Source organism: Pleurodeles waltl, chromosome 10, assembly GCF_031143425.1.
Source record: "Pleurodeles waltl isolate 20211129_DDA chromosome 10, aPleWal1.hap1.20221129, whole genome shotgun sequence".
In the NCBI taxonomy this organism is placed as follows: Eukaryota; Metazoa; Chordata; class Amphibia; order Caudata; family Salamandridae; genus Pleurodeles; species Pleurodeles waltl.
In genome coordinates this window covers 1,001,327,049-1,001,344,401 of record NC_090449.1, presented here as the reverse complement: position 1 = coordinate 1,001,344,401, position 17,353 = coordinate 1,001,327,049, and the positions used below count along the sequence as shown (strand labels likewise).

General features: G+C 44.2%; 1 protein-coding gene across 2 annotated transcripts in view; it reads left to right on the top strand.

The window, feature by feature from the left end:
- The first annotated feature begins 1,230 nt into the window (after positions 1 to 1,230).
- Positions 1,231 to 17,353, top strand: part of NHSL2 (NHS like 2) — a 773,603-nt gene continuing 757,480 nt past the window's right edge. For both annotated transcript variants that reach the window (XM_069211845.1, XM_069211844.1), the window contains exon 1: positions 1,231 to 1,549. In XM_069211845.1, the coding sequence (XP_069067946.1) occupies positions 1,246 to 1,549 (304 nt within the window). In that variant the 5' untranslated portion in view covers positions 1,231 to 1,245. The remainder of the gene's footprint in view (positions 1,550 to 17,353) is intronic.

The window sequence follows — 17,353 nt, the reverse complement described above, 5'->3', positions numbered from 1 at the left end:
TTTTCCCATGGAGTTTGGAGTGCTGTAACATTCTCCTCCCCTTGGAGGTTGGAGAGCTGTAATAGTTTTCTCATCATGGAGCTTGGAGTGCTGTAAGATTCTTGCCCCCCCCCGGGGTTGGAGTGCTGTAATATTCTTTTTCCCATGGAGTTTGGAGTGCTGTAACATTCTCCTCCCCTTGGAGGTTGGAGAGCTGTAATAGTTTTCTCATCATGGAGCTTGGAGTGCTGTAAGATTCTTGCCCCCCCCCGGGGTTGGAGTGCTGTAATATTATTTTTCCCATGGAGTTTGGAGTGCTGTAACATTCTCCTCCCCTTGGAGGTTGGAGAGCTGTAATAGTTTTCTCATCATGGAGCTTGGAGTGCTGTAAGATTCTTGCCCCCCCCCGGGGTTGGAGTGCTGTAATATTATTTTTCCCATGGAGTTTGGAGTGCTGTAACATTCTCCTCCCCTTGGAGGTTGGAGAGCTGTAATAGTTTTCGCATCATGGAGTTTGGAGTGCTGTAACATCCTTCTCCTCCTGGGATTTGGAGTGCTGTGGTAGGAAGCTGCTTTATAGATCAAAGTGCTGCAATATTCCGTTGCTCGGCATCCAGACTGTTTTAGAATTAAACTGCCCTGTATCTTCGACCGGTGTAACTTTCTGCTGTCCTTGCAGGTTGGTTATTTCAGTACTCGTCTATCTCTGGATCATGGATTGGTGCAATATCATGCTGTCCCTGGATCCCGGCGTGCGGCAGGAACCCCCTGTCCCTGCATCCTGAATTGTTGACATATTCTGCATTCTCTGGCGCTTGGGCCGCTGAGATGCCCTGCTGTCCCTGCACCGGACCGCGCAGCACTCTTGTTGGGTGTCTTTGGAAGGCTCTGGCTTGTTGGGTGCTTGTTTGCTGAATCTCTGAGTTTAGGGGCCACCATCATCTTTGATGTGAAGTTTGAATGCTTCAAAGGGTGGAGCCCAGTGCACGCTGGAACCCGGTGTACTTTGTCTGACATAAAGCCTCCCACTTATGTTTGATCTAACTGCCCCTGCCTCTAGTGGAGGAGGGATGCTGGCATCAGGTGCCGTTAGGATTGGTTAGTTTTGGTTACGCAGTGCCCGCCACAGTCTGGCACACTTTGTTCTGCCCGGTTCAGCCCTCTGAATCTACTACGTGGGCCCATTTCTCTGCCCGGGCACTGATCTTGCGCGCCAATAGCTGAGAACTTGACCCACGCTGACCTCTGACCCCGCATGCCCAAAACATGCCCTTCTACCGGCGCACCGTATCCCCGGGCCGCCTATGCCCGCCTCGCCCGGGCGGGCCGGAGCTGCGGGACATGGGGGATGTGTGCAGCCTCGCCCTGCACTCCGTGCTGTACCAGCTGGCAGACCTCAGCCGTCACTCCCTCTTTATTCTGGGGGACATCGAGTGCCACCTGAAGGAGCTGAGGGGCAGGACTCGCAGCCTGGAGCTCAGGATGGGGCGCATGTACTTGCTGCTGTCGGGGAGCCACATGGGGCGCCGACGCCCGACGCCCCCCAGAGGATCGAGGCCTCAGAGAACAGGTAAGAGGCTGGGCACAGAAGGAGGGCCTTAACACTGCTTGGGTGAAGAGAGGAGGTGTGAAACAGAACTAGGCAGTGTGTATATACGTATGTATGTATGTCTGTGTATGTATTTTGCATTGGTAAAGCGCGTTAAACCAAAGGACATCAAAGCGCCAGATGCCCGGTTGTAGGAGAAAAGGCAAAAGCAGAAAGATGCACAGAAGTGGGGGTAGGCCAGACCAATCAGTGTGGAGGGGAGAAAGGGACCTGTGCACGTTGATGGGACGGAGGAGATCAAGCAGTGGTTACATTGTTAAAAAAATAAAATAATAAAAAAAAAATAACAGTAAGTTTAGGTCCCAAAGTTTCTCTCAGGACCCTGCCAGCTGTGCTGATGAAACACTGTGGCTGCAGAGAGATGATGACATTTTGGCCCTCATTACAACCCTGGCGGTCCAAGACCACCAGGGCTGTTTTGGCTGAAGCACCGCCAACAGGCTGGCGGTGCTTCAGAGGGGATTACGACTGCGGCGGTAGCGCCGCGGTCGCACCGTCGGGGCCGGCGGTTTCTCGCCAAATTTGCCCCGGCGGTGATAATCTGCCAGGGCAGCGCTGCCCAGGAGATTACGAGTCCCCGACCGCCAGCCTTTTCCTGGCGGTTTGAACCGCCAGGAAAAGGCTGGCGGTACGGGGAGTCGCTGGCCCCTGGGGGCCCCTGCACTGCCAATGCCACTGGCATGGGCATGGGCAGTGCAGGGGCCCCCTGACAGGGCCCCATGCAGCTTTTCACTGTCTGCTATGCAGGCAGTGAAAAGCGCGACGGGTGCAACTGCACCCGTCGCATGGCCGCAACACCACCGGCTCCATTTGGAGCCGGCTCCTATGTTGCGGCCAAGATCCCCGCTAGGCCGGCGGGCGGAAACCAGGTTTCCGCCCGCCGGCTCAGCAGGGATCTCATAATGACCGCGGCGGGGTGAGGCCGCATTGGCGGTCAGATCTTGGTGGGCGGCTGCAGCCGCCCGCCAAGGTCATAATGAGGGCCTCTGTCTTTTTCGTCCACAACCTTCCACTTCCTGACACTTCATCTCAGTGTTGCAGGTTCCTTTTCACACCGCTTTCTCCTTTTGACATTCCTTTGCTGTCTTTCTTTTCCTTCTTTTATCTCCATTTTCTGACTTTCTCTCTCTTGCTCTGGACCGTAGCCTGACGCTTAAGATGCACTGGCAAAGGCAATAGGTCTGACTTGCATTTTGAGTCCTAATTAAAATGTTTAAACACCTTCTGCAGGGAAAAAAAAAAACAAAATCAATTGCTTTATTATTAAAATTGGTCTATCAGAAAAAGAGTTTAATGTGAGATGATTCAGTGTACTTATGAAATGTAAAAAAATCCTTAATGCATTGTAAGACAAGCACTCCACAGGAGCGAAATGTTACATGAGGCAGCCATTAGCATGAGCATAATGGGTAATATGTTAAATAGCTGAAGTTCCCAGGGCATGACAATGGCTTCACTGACTGGAGTTATGATTGCAGCTAAAAAGTTAACTGACGAAAACTGGTGATTGGAACGGTAGAAGAGGAGCCAATCTTCGACGTGTGAAACACTGACTAACTGTATCACAGATTTAAGAATGAATGTTTATTGGTTCTACTATAAACACCCAATATTCTGGCCAATGACAGCTTGAGAAATTGCCTTTGTGGATTTGACTTATCCCGACTGTACTTACCAGGAGCAGTGCAGTTCCAGATGCCCTTTCTTCCTAGCCTTTAGCCTCATCGCGTAATTTTGTTAATGTTATTGATGCTGTTTCCTTAGTTTGATGTCCTTTCTAAGTTGGTTCAGTTAACTTAGAGCCCAGTCATGTCTGAGCCAATCCTCTTCACTTTCCACTGCCGAAGCTGACCAGACAGATGCCCAGCTAACGAAGTCACAGCTTGCTGATCCATTCAGGAGAGTTATAACAGAAATGCAATTTTATTCACCTGTTGAGTCTAGATGTATGACATTTCTACTGCTCAGTGATTGTTGTTATTAATTTGTACGCTTACACTTGAATGTTTAAAAATAAATGCTTTGGTTAGATTATTATTTTTCCGCTGCTTTGGTCAGCCTGTGTTGTTCGTATATGTTTATCATTTGGTTTTAAGATTACTTTACGTGATATTAGCATTGTTAATCTAGGAAAATACATTTTCGAACTTTACCAGAGGTGTGGTTATTCATGGCCACATGGGCCATGGTGTGTAAAGTTTACTGACTCAAGATTCCTGATAATGATTTGTTAAACAAGTTGTATTGTTGCTGGTTAGGTCATAAGTAAAATTGGTATCCATGGTGGATCATTCTTAGCGGAGTCAAAAGGTCCATCGATCCTCTAACTTGTCCCCTTATAAATAAATTATCAAAGACCAAATAAGGCCAGACGCGCTCGCAGCGGTGCAGAGGGGCTTGTAAATGAGTCCCAAAGTATTGAACAAGGGAGAACAAGGGAGAAGCCCTGACACATAGGCTACCCCATGTAGTTACTACTTTCGCAGCACTATTGGGAAATATGTAGTGTATTATAATAATATCTTGTTTCTGTTTGTGTATTTATATGTGAGCACTGCGTTGTCTGCACTTTTAATTCTCTTCTCTCACACCATAAAGTGTTGTACCATAAAAGGTGAAAATCAAAACTATAATATATATATATGATGAAATTGATTTAAGAGTCCAGCACTGCTCATTTGATTTGGAGTATTCATTTTGACATAGAAAATAAATTAAATACTGAAATTAACTCAAACAATTTACAGAGCTCAAAGACCAGTTGGCATATAGCTCTGATTAAATTAGTTCCACGTGACAAGTATTATGCACTGATACTTATTAACAGGGCCACTGAAGTTATGTGGAAGGGAAGGACCAAATTATGTGGCAGTATTGACTAAATTATGTGTCAAGAAAAGGCAAATTATGCAACGTAATGCGGCATACTCTGTGATAGTATTATTTCAATATGTTGTCTTTTTTTTTTACTCATGCTAACACTGTCTGGGCAAAGGTTTCATCTCATTAGTACCAGTTTAACAACCAAATACAGCATTAAGCTACTGAAAGATGATTGGTCAACTTCTGAGAAGGGCATACTGCTGTGCAGGAACACATGTTGTACTGTTTTGAGTAACTTTTGATCTGTTTGGGCTGGAAGCAAAATCGTTATTTTTTGTTAAAATCTGCAGATTTTGCAGCGGTTGAGGATTATGTGGCTAATCCTGAAGATAAATAAGTATGTGGAAACCCACACTGCTGTAAATAATTCAAATGGCCCTGCTTAAATATAAACAATGACTTACATATTCAGTACATCATGTTTTCTCATTCCCTTTGATGAGGGTCGGTCTTGTGAGTATTGCTAAAGATTTCCCTTTGAACCTTTAGAAGAGGTTGTGCTGTAGTTTCTGACAATGAGCAGAGATTACTTCTTCTGTATCGCTGGGGGAGTTTGGAGCTCTGCTGTGTAGAGAGCTCTATTTCAGATTCATACCACAGGGACTTGGTTTAAAACCTTCACCTGCCTTTAAACCTAAGTGCATATCCTGCTTCCTTATGACTCTCATTTCTGTCCCCCCTTCTCTGCGGAGTGATGAACCCTGCTTTAGCAGCTAAAGTGGTGGCTGTGACTGGAGCCAAAGGCCTGTTGAGCTGAATGGATAAGGAAGGAATAGTGAAAGGAAGAAAATGTGAAAAGAGGGGTAAAATGAAGGAAGAATGGCTTAAAAGAACAAGAAGTGTTGAAGATATATATATATGAGAAAAAAACTTATAAGTACAGACAACACATTTCGGAATACTCTATAAGCATTACTTAAATGAATAAGTATAATTATAAATAAATCAGAGATTATGTATTTTCACATACTGTGTTGTTTGTTTTATGTACCCGTAATACAGCAATTTTATAACTATCTACCTTGTTATATAATATTTAGGCTGTTTCACGAAAGAATGTCTTTACAATATTAGTGGAATAATAAAATTCCAGATAATGCAGATATTGTGTACATGTCATGGCAGTCATGTAATGAAATGTTGACAACATTTTAAAGAGATTGTTTATAGTTCAAGAATGTTTGCTAATGGGGTCATGTGACTATATAAATAGTGAGCAAACATGGCTCCGAACAGGTTGACAAAGGCAGTCATGCTGATACGCGTTCCTGTTTCCCTTGATTAAAAAATAAATGCTGCAAATTCACTCTCTCTTGGAGTGCCTGTCTTCAGTGAAGTAGGAGGAGAGTATATATATATATATATATATAAATATAAACACATATGTGTACAAATTTCCTACTGGCTGTCGCCAGTAGGTAGTTATAGTTAGGGCCTAGGTTCCATAAGTTTTGAGGTGATTCGTCGAGTGGGAGTCGACAAAAAGGGGGGGGCGCACAAAACGCTTTTTCTCCATGAAATTTCCATAGGGATACTTAGACACAACTACAGCCTGAACCACTGAATGGAATGGCACCAAATTTGGCAGAAGTCTAGCTTTTGGTCCAGAAATCGCCATTTTTGTTATTTGGTGGAAATCCGTTCAGTAGTTTTGGTGATATTAAAGGAAAAAGAAATGTAGATGTCTAGGGATGCGGATCCTCCACTGATTCACCCGCAGGGGATCGCAGATCGGGGTGAAAAGCAAAGCTCAGATTGGCTGGACGCAACCTGAGAGAATAGTTGCAGCCACCATTTTGTTAATCGGCTTGTGTGCGGGGTGGAAAATAAAAGTGAAAAGTGAGAAAAGGGTTTAGGATAGTGGTAAACTGACTCCATAGGACAGATGGAGGGGTCCCTGAGGGGCACCCCATGGGCAAAAAATGTGCCCAAATTTTCTTCTGGGCCAATCTGCAGTCCACGGATCCACCGTGTGGCTAAGTGCGACCCCCAGTGTAAATCCACAATGGATCTGTGGATCTGGAGGCCAATGAAAAAATACACACACTCACTCAACCAACCCTGCATGGTATTGGCAGCATGCAGGGGGTTGGCCGCAGGGCCTGGCCAAAGGCTGTGCATGCCATGGGGTTGGCAGCACCGGTTTGGGTTGGGGGCAGGGTTTGGCCTTTGGGCATGCTCTGTGGTCAACCCTCAACTGGAAATGGCGTGCAGCACGTGGGTTGGCAGCACATGGGGAAGTTGGGCACAGGACCTTGCCACAGGCTGTGTGTGGCATGGGGTTGGCAGCACGGGCGTGGGTTAGGGGCAGGTTCTGGCTGCAGGCCAGGCCCTGCAGCCAATCCCTTGCTGCACACAGCCAAAGGCCGTGCATACTGTGGGAGCTAATGCATGCGGCGGGTTGGCCGCAGGTACTTGCCAAAGGCCAGGATCTGAAGCCAACACCCCACTACGCATGGCCAAAGACCATGCACAGCGTGGAGCTGAAAGAACATGGAGGTTGGCTGCAGGCCCTGCGGCCAACCCCACACTGTGTTAAAAAAACATAGAAATTAATTGAAAAAAACAAGCGTTACAGGGATGCTATAGTTAGGAATTAGCATTTAAAAAAATCTTAGAAATACACTGAAAAAAAAGCAAAGGTTACAGGGAAGTTATAGTTAGGTTCTGAATTTACATGCACAAAACTGTAGAAATTCAGCTGTCATATTTAGAGTTATTGCAAGTAACTATAACTCGTACTCTAAGGTAACTATAAGTTGCGCCCTCACCATGCACAGCTAGTTACCCCACATAGAACAACATTCATGACACCTTCTATGGCGTCACTGATATTATCACTTCAACATTTGTAATAAAATTATATATGAGAAAACTGTGCACGGTGGGGCATATATATATATTTTTAGATCTCTTTTAGTTTTTTGGTGTAAATCTGTTCTGTAGTTTTGGAGTTATTAAAGCAGGGTTGGCTTCTCTGCTATGGCCCAGGAGCGTCACCCCTGCTAGCAGCTGCAAAACATTTACTATAAAACGATAATAAACTATGTTTATTATCATTTCATAGTAAAATGGGTGGGGCCATGGGGCTGTGACGAAATGAAGGGGGAGTGCACAGCACTCTCCCCTCCATGTGCATGTATGTTTGTCCGGCCATCTCGGGCCGGCCAAACACACATGCACACTGGACTGTCTCCAACCAAGCAGGCACTGCGTTGCTGGGTTGGAGATAGCAGGGAGAGACTTTCACTCTGCCTCAGAGCGCCCTGGCTGGGCGCTCCGTCCAGTCCTAACGCTGCTTTCATGCTGCCAGCAGCATGAAAGCAGCGTTAGGATTGGAAGCAGGGTAGGCTGTGAGCCTGTGCCTGCAGAAGAGGAGAGGAGCAACACTGGCGCGGCCCGTAAGGTACATTTTATTTTTTATTAATATATATTTTTTATTGTTGTTGTTCCCCCCACTCCTGCCCTGCAAAAACAACCCGCCCTTTTCCCTCCCATTAGCTGCCACTGTATTAAAGTAAAAAGATTTATGTACACCTAGAAATGTGGATCTGCCACAGATCCTCTGCAGATCTGGGTGGATTCGCAGATCCACACACCAATAGCAATGCAGTAATTGTTTGGCCGCAACCTGAGAGGAAAGTTTCAGCTGCCATTTTGTACATCGGGACTTGGTTCCCAGCTAGGTAAATAACATTTAAAAGTGACTGAAGGGGTCATAATAGAGGTACTATGATCCCAAGGTATTGATGGAGGGGTCTGTGCAAGAACCCTCATGGAAAACAAATTGTCCAAAAATGTTTTTTTAGCATACAATGATCTGTGGATTCTCCCTGATCCTCACGGTTTTGGGTGGATGTTAGAGGATTTGCAGATTCAGACCCCAATTAAAAAAAATTACATTCACCAACTCACAGACCCACACACCTACTCACACACTCAATTACACACCCACACAACCACTCACACACCCATACAGCCACTCACACACCCACTCACAGACCTGGGAAACCACTCACACACCCACACAGCCTCTCACACACGGGGCTGGCTTTAGCGCTGATAGCGCCCTGTGCAACAGTCTTGTTTGGCACACCCCTATGAACTTCTTCTCCACTAATTTCCTCACTACCACTCTCCAACAGTGTCCTTCTTCTCCCCAGAGCCCCTCTCTGGCATGCATTTCATTTATTTATAGCGCTACCCATAGTTCACTCACACTCAGGTCTGTGATATGCATGGTGCACATTCTTTGCAGCAGGCACATTAACCCTCTGTGCTACTTTATGATGCATCAAAACTGCCACTAGACAACATTCCGATCTCTCACCAGGAGGAGCATTAATTGTCAGAGTTATTCTAACATTTTTATTGTTACCTGAAAATTGCTGGATGCTCAAGGAAAAAAACATCAGCTATTTTTAAACACAGCACCACCACCAAAGTCAGTGTCAGGTGCTGCTGCACTGGTCGCCCCACCTCAGAGCCGGCCTCACACACCCACTTACACACCCATACAACCACTCACACACCCATACAGCCACTCAAACACCTACTCACAGACCCACAAACCATTCACACACCCACAAAGCCACTCACACACCTATTCACACACAAAGATAGCCACTCCCACACCCACTCATAGATCCAAACAGACAGTCACACATGCACTCACACACCCGACCACACACTTACACAACCATTCGCACACCCAGGTTACAGGGACATTATAGTTAGGAAATAGCATTAAAAACAGAAATTCACTGAAAAAAACAAAGATTACAGGGACTTTATGGTTAGGAGTTACTTTAAAAAAAAATAAACTTCGAAATTCACTGAAAAAAACAAGGATTACAGGGACGTAATAGTTAGTATTAGATTTTACACACAAAAAACATAGAAATTCAGCAGTTGTAGTTATAGTTATTTCAAGTAACTATAACTCGTGCTCTAAGGTAACTATTACTCATGCCCTCGCCCTACACTGCTAATTAACCAACATTTTACATCAATGATCACATCATCTATAACTTAATTGATAATATCACTGCACCATTTGCAGTGAAATTATTGATGAGAAAACTGTACAAGGCGGGGGCACGAGTTATAGTTACTTTTATTTGCAGAATGTCTTCTTGCTTCCCCTTCTACAGCTTGCTTATTATTTGTTGCCCAGAATTTGATAATACAGTTTGGATGAACTCAAAGTTATTTTTAATTATTCATATTTTTTGCTCTTCATAGCATCTTTCTTTAACACTAGTCGCAGCAAACTTTTATCTAAAGTTTGTTATTTTTTACTATCTTTAATTCCCAGATGTATAGATTCATCTTGCAAGACGTTAACTATGTATCACTAATTTTCTTCACGCTCCTGTGCTCACTTCCACTATGAGTCATATCTTGTATTACTTTATATTTTTATGTTTTACGGTGCATAAAGTCTTGTGGCACTATTTATTTCTAGTGTCATTCAGTAATGTGCATACACGTGTTTGTTACAATAAAATATTTTGATAGTGACCAATAGCACGTCCAAAGAGTATGCAAATTACTAAACATTTAGGCATATACAAATATAGCAAGTGTACATTTTTTCATGGGTAAACGTAGAGAGTGTATTCTTTTGCATTAGACAGCGCATTTGCAGTGTATTACATTTTTCTCCTAGGGAAAGCAATAACCCTTTGAAAAATCCATTCCTTTACATATCTACTAAATTTATGTGTGTTCTCACCAACTTCCCCTGCTGAAGATAGATTTACTCGTGCACATGGGAGGACTAAATCGGCAACTGGCTTCCGTGTGAGAAAACCTCTACCAAAGGTTTGTAAAAACGCACAAATCTGGAATTTTGTGGATGACAATACCTCTACATTGCTCCACATTTACAAACTGACGCATTGTGCCCAATGCGTCAGTTTGTAGAGCCTTGCATCACATTATACCTGCACCAGGTACAATGTATGCAAGGAAGGCGCTCCCACAGGAAAAGCTGCGCAGAACTGACGCAGTGAAATTTACAACATTTCAGTGCGTCATCCTGTGACTTCACTGAGTCAGAATTTTACCACCTGCTCAGAGCAGGCGTAAAACTGATGCAGGGCTTTTCTCCATGGGCCTTCTGGCATTGCTGGAGTATCATCAGTTTTTTGATACTAGTACAGAAATGCATGAGTTTAGCGCCACAGATGCGTCAGAATTCCTGGTGCATCTGTGAAAGTGTGCACCATGAAGCTCTGCATTGTAAAGACAGTGCATCTATGGTGTCTTTAGGGGGTCGTAGGGCAGTTCAAGAAATTTGACCATCGGTGCCAATGCGTCAGATTCTTGTAAATGAAGCTCTTAAAGTCACAATTACTGACGCAATATGAGGTGTGACTAAATCTAGTAGGCAGATAGAGAGTTTGTTTTAGCTGGTTGACCCTAGGCATTTGGTGCAGCTAATAAGGTATCATCACTTGAAAGAGGTAGGAGGAAGCTGTTCTGTGAAGAGTCTTCCAGGCCATGCCAAGAGTCTTAAATATAACACTCAGCTTGATTGGGAGCCTGCATAGTGACATCAAGCTGAGGACCTTTTCAGTAGGATAGTTGAGGGACTATCAGTGAAGAAGGGATGAAGACGCTGTCCTCCGTCCCCCATTGCATTTCCCCAAAATCCAAATTGAAAACAATTGAATTTCTATCTGTGGTACCTGCAACTATGTAGTATTTCTAGGGTGTGTTTCATGGGATATACGTGTACTATTATGTCATAAATTGCACGTTTTGCTATTTGCTTTCAATTATTTAATGGTGGGTGGGGTAGTACAACAAACCCTCTTGAATCATCCCAGCCAGTGTCCATTAATTTATATTAAACCATTTACTCGCTGACAGCTCCATGTTAACTCTCAAAATGTGTGGGATATTCCAGTCAGAGGCAGTAAAGGTGACCGGTTGGTCCATGGCTTTGCCACAGTGGTTTTCACCCACAAAGTCCCATTTTTGTGGCTATTGATAAGTACTTGCAACACCTTGTCCCACACTTGTTGCACTGCCAGAAGCAGTGCAAGGGAAGAAAATGCTGCAAACACAGCAATTATTTCAGGTGGTGGACTGAAAGTAATTTTTGTAAAAAACACATTTGCAGTGTGAAGATAAAAGGTGCAGATGCACATTTTCCCTAACCCATTGAGTATTAGGCCCATTTTTATGGAAAATGGCGCACGACTGCACTAACGCAGTTCTGTGTAATTTTTTTTAATGCCGGCTAACACTATTCCCTAATGCCATCCATGTGCCATATTTATAACATGACGCACGATGGCGTGAAGGAATGGCTAGCGTCTCAAAAAAAGATGCTAGCCAATGAGGGATGGCGTTAGGGGAAATGGCGCTAGTGGGTCAGAAATTACATTGGGCTGGTTAGCAGTAAAATATCGGCCATATGGAAATGGGCCTACCTGCACTTTAACGCCTGGTCTGACCAGGTGTTAAATAATGACACTAAACAGGCTTAGAGACATTATTTAAGCCCGCCTTCCAGTTGTGCGTCGTTTCAGTGTCGGGAATTAAATATGGTGTTGGGGGACTAGCGTAATTTTTAGGAAGGGAACGCCACCTTGCATGTCAATAATGCAAGATGGGTTGGTGCTTCCTAAAAATGGCACTAACTCCATAAGTTTGACGCTAGACGGGTCTAGCGTCAAAGTAGAAATATGGAGTTAGGTTAGTGCCAAAATAAATGGCGCTAAGGCGATGCAAACCTTCCATAAATATGGCCCTAGTTGCTTAATTATGGTAGGGTTAAGAATGACAGGCATGTGCCAAGGACACAAAAAAGGTCATAATTTCTCCTTAGAATACACCAGTCCATTCATAATTCTGGGATTTTTTTATACATACACAAGTGAACTGTTTTGGGACTTTCCCCTCCTACTCTCCAGGGTAGCGGCCCTTCCTTATTTCATTCCATCTTCATTAGGGCAGAGATTTCTCTTAAGTCTTGCCAGTTCAGCCAAGCAGGCCTTTACCCAGCAGCTTAAGCTCAGGGCTCCACGTTCTTTTTACATAAAACCCTTTCACTGCTCGGCGGTGCCCACTGCCCAGTCAAAGCACAACTTTCAAGCTGGCATTATCCCTTCAGCGACTCCTTCCTGGCGCTTCCTCAGTAATCTAGCCAAGAGGGGAGGCAGCGGGATGGGCAGAAGTGCTTCTGCTTTCTTAAAGGATTGCCCCCACTGTTACTTTCCCAGTGATCATCCCAGGTGGTCCCTCCTATCTCCTGCTTTCATTTGTTTGTTAATGTTTCGCATAATTAGTATATTTTCCTCTGAAGCTTGTCTAATGACTTAAGTACATTCCCATACATGTTTTATTCTTGGCCCGAGAAGACACTGTTCGTCTGTGTGGACTGCAGACGCCCCTCGAGGCAAGGTTTGGCTTCATCGCGGTTTCAAAAGTCCTATCAAATCTAGAGGGCAGATAGGGTTTTTAAAAATGGGTTACTGATATCAAAAGAATAGTATTGCTAAGAACCTGAATTTAAGTGGATGGAGGAAGGGGAATAGGAGTTCTTACCATCGTCCCCACAATCTCTCCTCAAAGACATCATATAATCGACCTACTTTGGTGATACTAAATTTAAGGCTGGGACAGTAGAACTATCTCAAAGGTGACAGAGGCCCACACGACCTAAAATTAGAAAGCAAAGCTACCCCTCAGGAGCAGAGCCAGCTTTAGCATTGGTGGTGCCAAGTGCAACAATCTTTGTAAGCACCCCCAATGACCTCCTCCATGGATTCCATCTCTACCACCCTCTAAGAGCGCCCCATACCTCTCTACAGCCCCTCTCTTACATACATTTCATTTGTTTTATAGTGCTACTCATACCAGTGTAGGATGCCAGAGCACTTTAGATCACACACATTACACAGCGACAATGTATCATATATGTGTAAATCAGTCTATGGAGAATGTTATATAAGACAATGATTACAAGGTGTAGGAATCGCGTCATCCATACTAGTAGGCAGAATATTTAAGAGTGTTTGGTCTGGAGAAGCACAAACTCTGGATTTAAAATATACCACTGTAGTTGGGGATGGCTTTACTAATAAGAATGTATTTCTACCCAAACAAGCACTTTTTTAGCTACATTGGGACAATGAAAGACTGGGGTAAAACATAATGTTCTAACCTATACTATGCAGTTTGCTTGCAGCTCTTTGACAACAGTTCACAGGTCACTGTGGTATAGTAGGATTGTACCTTAGGAACTTCAAGGAACTAGAGGATCTCTGTGACAAAGGCAGTAACCACTGAATTATTCATGGTAAAACTCAGTTCTGTAATCTGCATGGTACATGTTCTTTGCAGCAGGCGTGTTAACCCACTGGGCTTCTTTATTATGAGCTAAAACTGACTCTAGACAAAACACCATTCTCCCTCCAGCAGGGACATTATTCACCAGAGTTAATTATTGCTCCTGAAAACTTCGGGACATACAAGGAAGTCTGCAGCAGGTGCTTTTAAATCCATTTCTAAACACAGCCCCCCGTGCAGCGCTAAGTGTGGCTACATCACCCTAACGCTAGTCCTGCTCAGGAGATATAAATTGTAAAGGCTTCAGCCTAACACCAGATCTGGCCTTTAAATGACAAACATATGATTTGGCTTTAGACAGCTGAACTGTCTCTCAGGTTGCTGAATTTAAAAGGCTCTGGCCTAACACTGTACTAACTCCAGGGAGTAATCTACCAGTGAAGTTTCCTCCACCGTTGGGGTAATGGAGGAAATTCTGCAAGTAGATTGTTCTCCAAGTTTAGCACAGATCACGGATGTTATCATCAGCACCCAACTCCAAACAAAGCCCTAAGCCTTAACCTGACAGATGGCTTAACCTACCACTTTTTCCCATTAGGTCTTGTCGTCAGTCCCTTGCTCTTGATTGGGCGGCTTTCTTGTCTACCTTATTTCCTTCCCCTTTATTCTATAGCTTTCTTCCCTATTCTTTCTTCTCCCTCCTCCAGGTCATTTCTTCTTTGCTGTGTTGTGATTTGACGACTTGCCCCCTTCCACTGCTTGCATTCAGGCATTTTCTTTTACTTTTAACACTCTGTGGAGTGCATGTGTTTACTCGCTGTCTCCCTCATGTGTTGCTTCCCCTATCAAATCCTCACCCCTCTCCGTATTGCTCCCCCCTCCGCCAACAGCTATTCCATTGCTTCCTCTGCTGGCTTTGTAAAAATATTTTCGACCGCGCCCCTGATCCTCTGTTGCTCCATACCCTCTGCTCCTTGTACATGGTAGCATTGTCTTCCTTCTCCCCACTGCCTCCCACCTCTTCCATTGCCCCCCACCCCTCCACGTTTTTTTTTTTCTTCAAATATTTTTGTTTTTTAGAACCCAACAGTGGCAATTTGCTTCCATGCTTTTCCTTTCTGAACCAGTGCTTTCGGGGAGATTTTATTAGATTTTTTATTTTATTTACCGCCATCTGGAACAATAAATGAAAAAATGAGGCTTTGTTATAGCATGAACACATTTGTGGTGACACAATCACATATAAGTCATCGTGCAGGGTCGTTGTAGCATCATGACACAAATGTGAGCCTTTTGTACGACAAATGCATCCATATAAATCATCACACTTTTTTCCTTTCTTTTACTGTCAATAGTGTTCTGCCTTTGCAAAAAAGCTTTTTTTTTCTCTTTGCCGAAGTGGAACAGCATCAGCAAAGCAAATAAGTCTGCATTACTTTTAAAGGAAGAGACTGATTGGCTTTGACAATGCTTGTCCTCTCTTTTCTGCTCTCTCTAATCTCTTTTTCTCCAAAGTACTTACCTGCTCTCTCATTGATAGCCTAACCCGAAAATACCAACACTGCTATAAAAGGGAGAGTTCTTTGCACCAGGACACCCCAAGACACCCCCGACATCCCTAGCCTCTGTGCCCACGAGGCATGTGCTGTCAGTGCTTATCTACTGCAGCCATAGCTCTGTTTTCTCAAAATTATTCTGATGTTACCGACCCGCACCCAACCCAACCCAACAAGGGCCCACAGCCATTCACACAAGTGGCCCAGAACACTACCATCCCCCTCCGACCCCAGCCCTGGCCACGGGCTGCTCTTTGCAGAAGTGGCCGCGAACTAAAATCATTCACATTGTGTGGAAGGGACCCAGGAGGAGACAGCCATCTGTACACTTGGGTGATTGCAGGGAGGAACATCTGTGGCAAAATGGGGACCACCCAGAACTCAGCGTTATTCCTGTTGCATTTCTTATATCTATAAAAAACTGAAATGTCGAAGAGTGTTATCCAGGGAAGTAAGAGCCTTCCTCATTTGAGATTGTGTTCAGAAGATGGCGATCTTTTTTGTAGCCTTCCACGTTCTTTCAAAGTGGCAGAGGTCCAGTTGCTTCCTCTTCAATTAGAGAGAGAGACTCTCTGCGTCCCTCCATTCAATCATTGTGGATGGATAGTGACTCCGATTAATACCATTATTTACTCTGCCTCCCATTTTGTTTCCAGAACTGAAAAACAACATCAGTCAGAAAGGCAGGACGTCTTATGTCATCCAGCTGTGTTGACTACCCTGTTTTGTTGAGAAAGCATTTACTCCCATTTTTTAAATGCAGCAGTATTTAGACTTTGAACAAAGTGGAATAACTCCCACAATTTTAGGCACAGAATTGTTTTTGCCTAAATCTCTAGATTTGTTGGTAGTTTAATCATTAACCACTTTAAAACACCATTATTATATGGTCTATGGAAAAGGAGATGTTGTGTTGTGTTATTAGTTTCTAAAGGCCAGAGGTGAATTGTGTTCAGTGTTGTGTACATAGATAAGTGTCTGCTAGTGTATCCCCTGGTTTTGGTGTAATTTAAACGGTGTGATGCTGTGGAATAGCATCTGGAGGGTGCTAATAATACCTTTTACAGTGCATAAAAATAAATACAGTGTTATTATTAACAACATGAACAACAACAAATAATAATATTGGTAATTATGATAGTAGTATTTTTTTTAGGTTGAGCATAGCAGTGTGCAAGCGCTGCTTTTCCAACGTGTTGGTATGTATTCAGGCTTTTTTTTTAATTTTATTTTTTATAATCAAATTTTATTGTTTTCAGAGAATTTTGGCAACAACATTTTAGTACAGGTACAACCAGACAGTTCAATGTTATACATTTGTTGTATACATGCACATCTTCTTCATCTCGGGGGAGAGCATGTGTACTACCCTGGTTTTACTCGGTGGGGAGGAGGACACTCCAGTCTAGTCTATGACAGTGTTCCAAGGCACGGGCCCCATATCTTTTCATATTTCCGAGGGCATCCTCGCGATTCATATATTTGTTTCTCTTGGATTGCACACCAGTCTACTCCTTTTCTCCATTTCTACAGGGATGGGCCGGCAGGCGATGTCCATGCCGCGGCTATGTCTCTTTTGGCCACCAGCAAGGCCGTCCCAATGAAAGCTCGGTTACTCCGCGACCGCATCACCGCCTCCATAATCCCCAGTAATACCATACTGGCAGAGAGTCGGAGCTCCGTCCCTATTGTATTATTTAAGTCGCTTACAACCTTTCCCCAGTAGACCTGCAAGATCGGGCATGACTAGACCATATGGAAAAAATCTGCGTGTTCCCCGTTGCACTGGGGGCAGCGGCTATTTGGCTATAGTCCAGCCTGTGAAAGCCTATTAGGTGCCAAATATACTATGTATTCGGGCTTTTAACCATGTTCACCGCACGCCCATCACTATAACTCGTTCGTGGGCTTGCCCTTCAAAAATCCTTTATGTTAGTTGGTAAATGCTTTACGTTTGTCCCTCCTTGTGGCGGTTTAGTTACCGCCTTGGACATCGCCCCTGTTACATGGCTAATTCCAC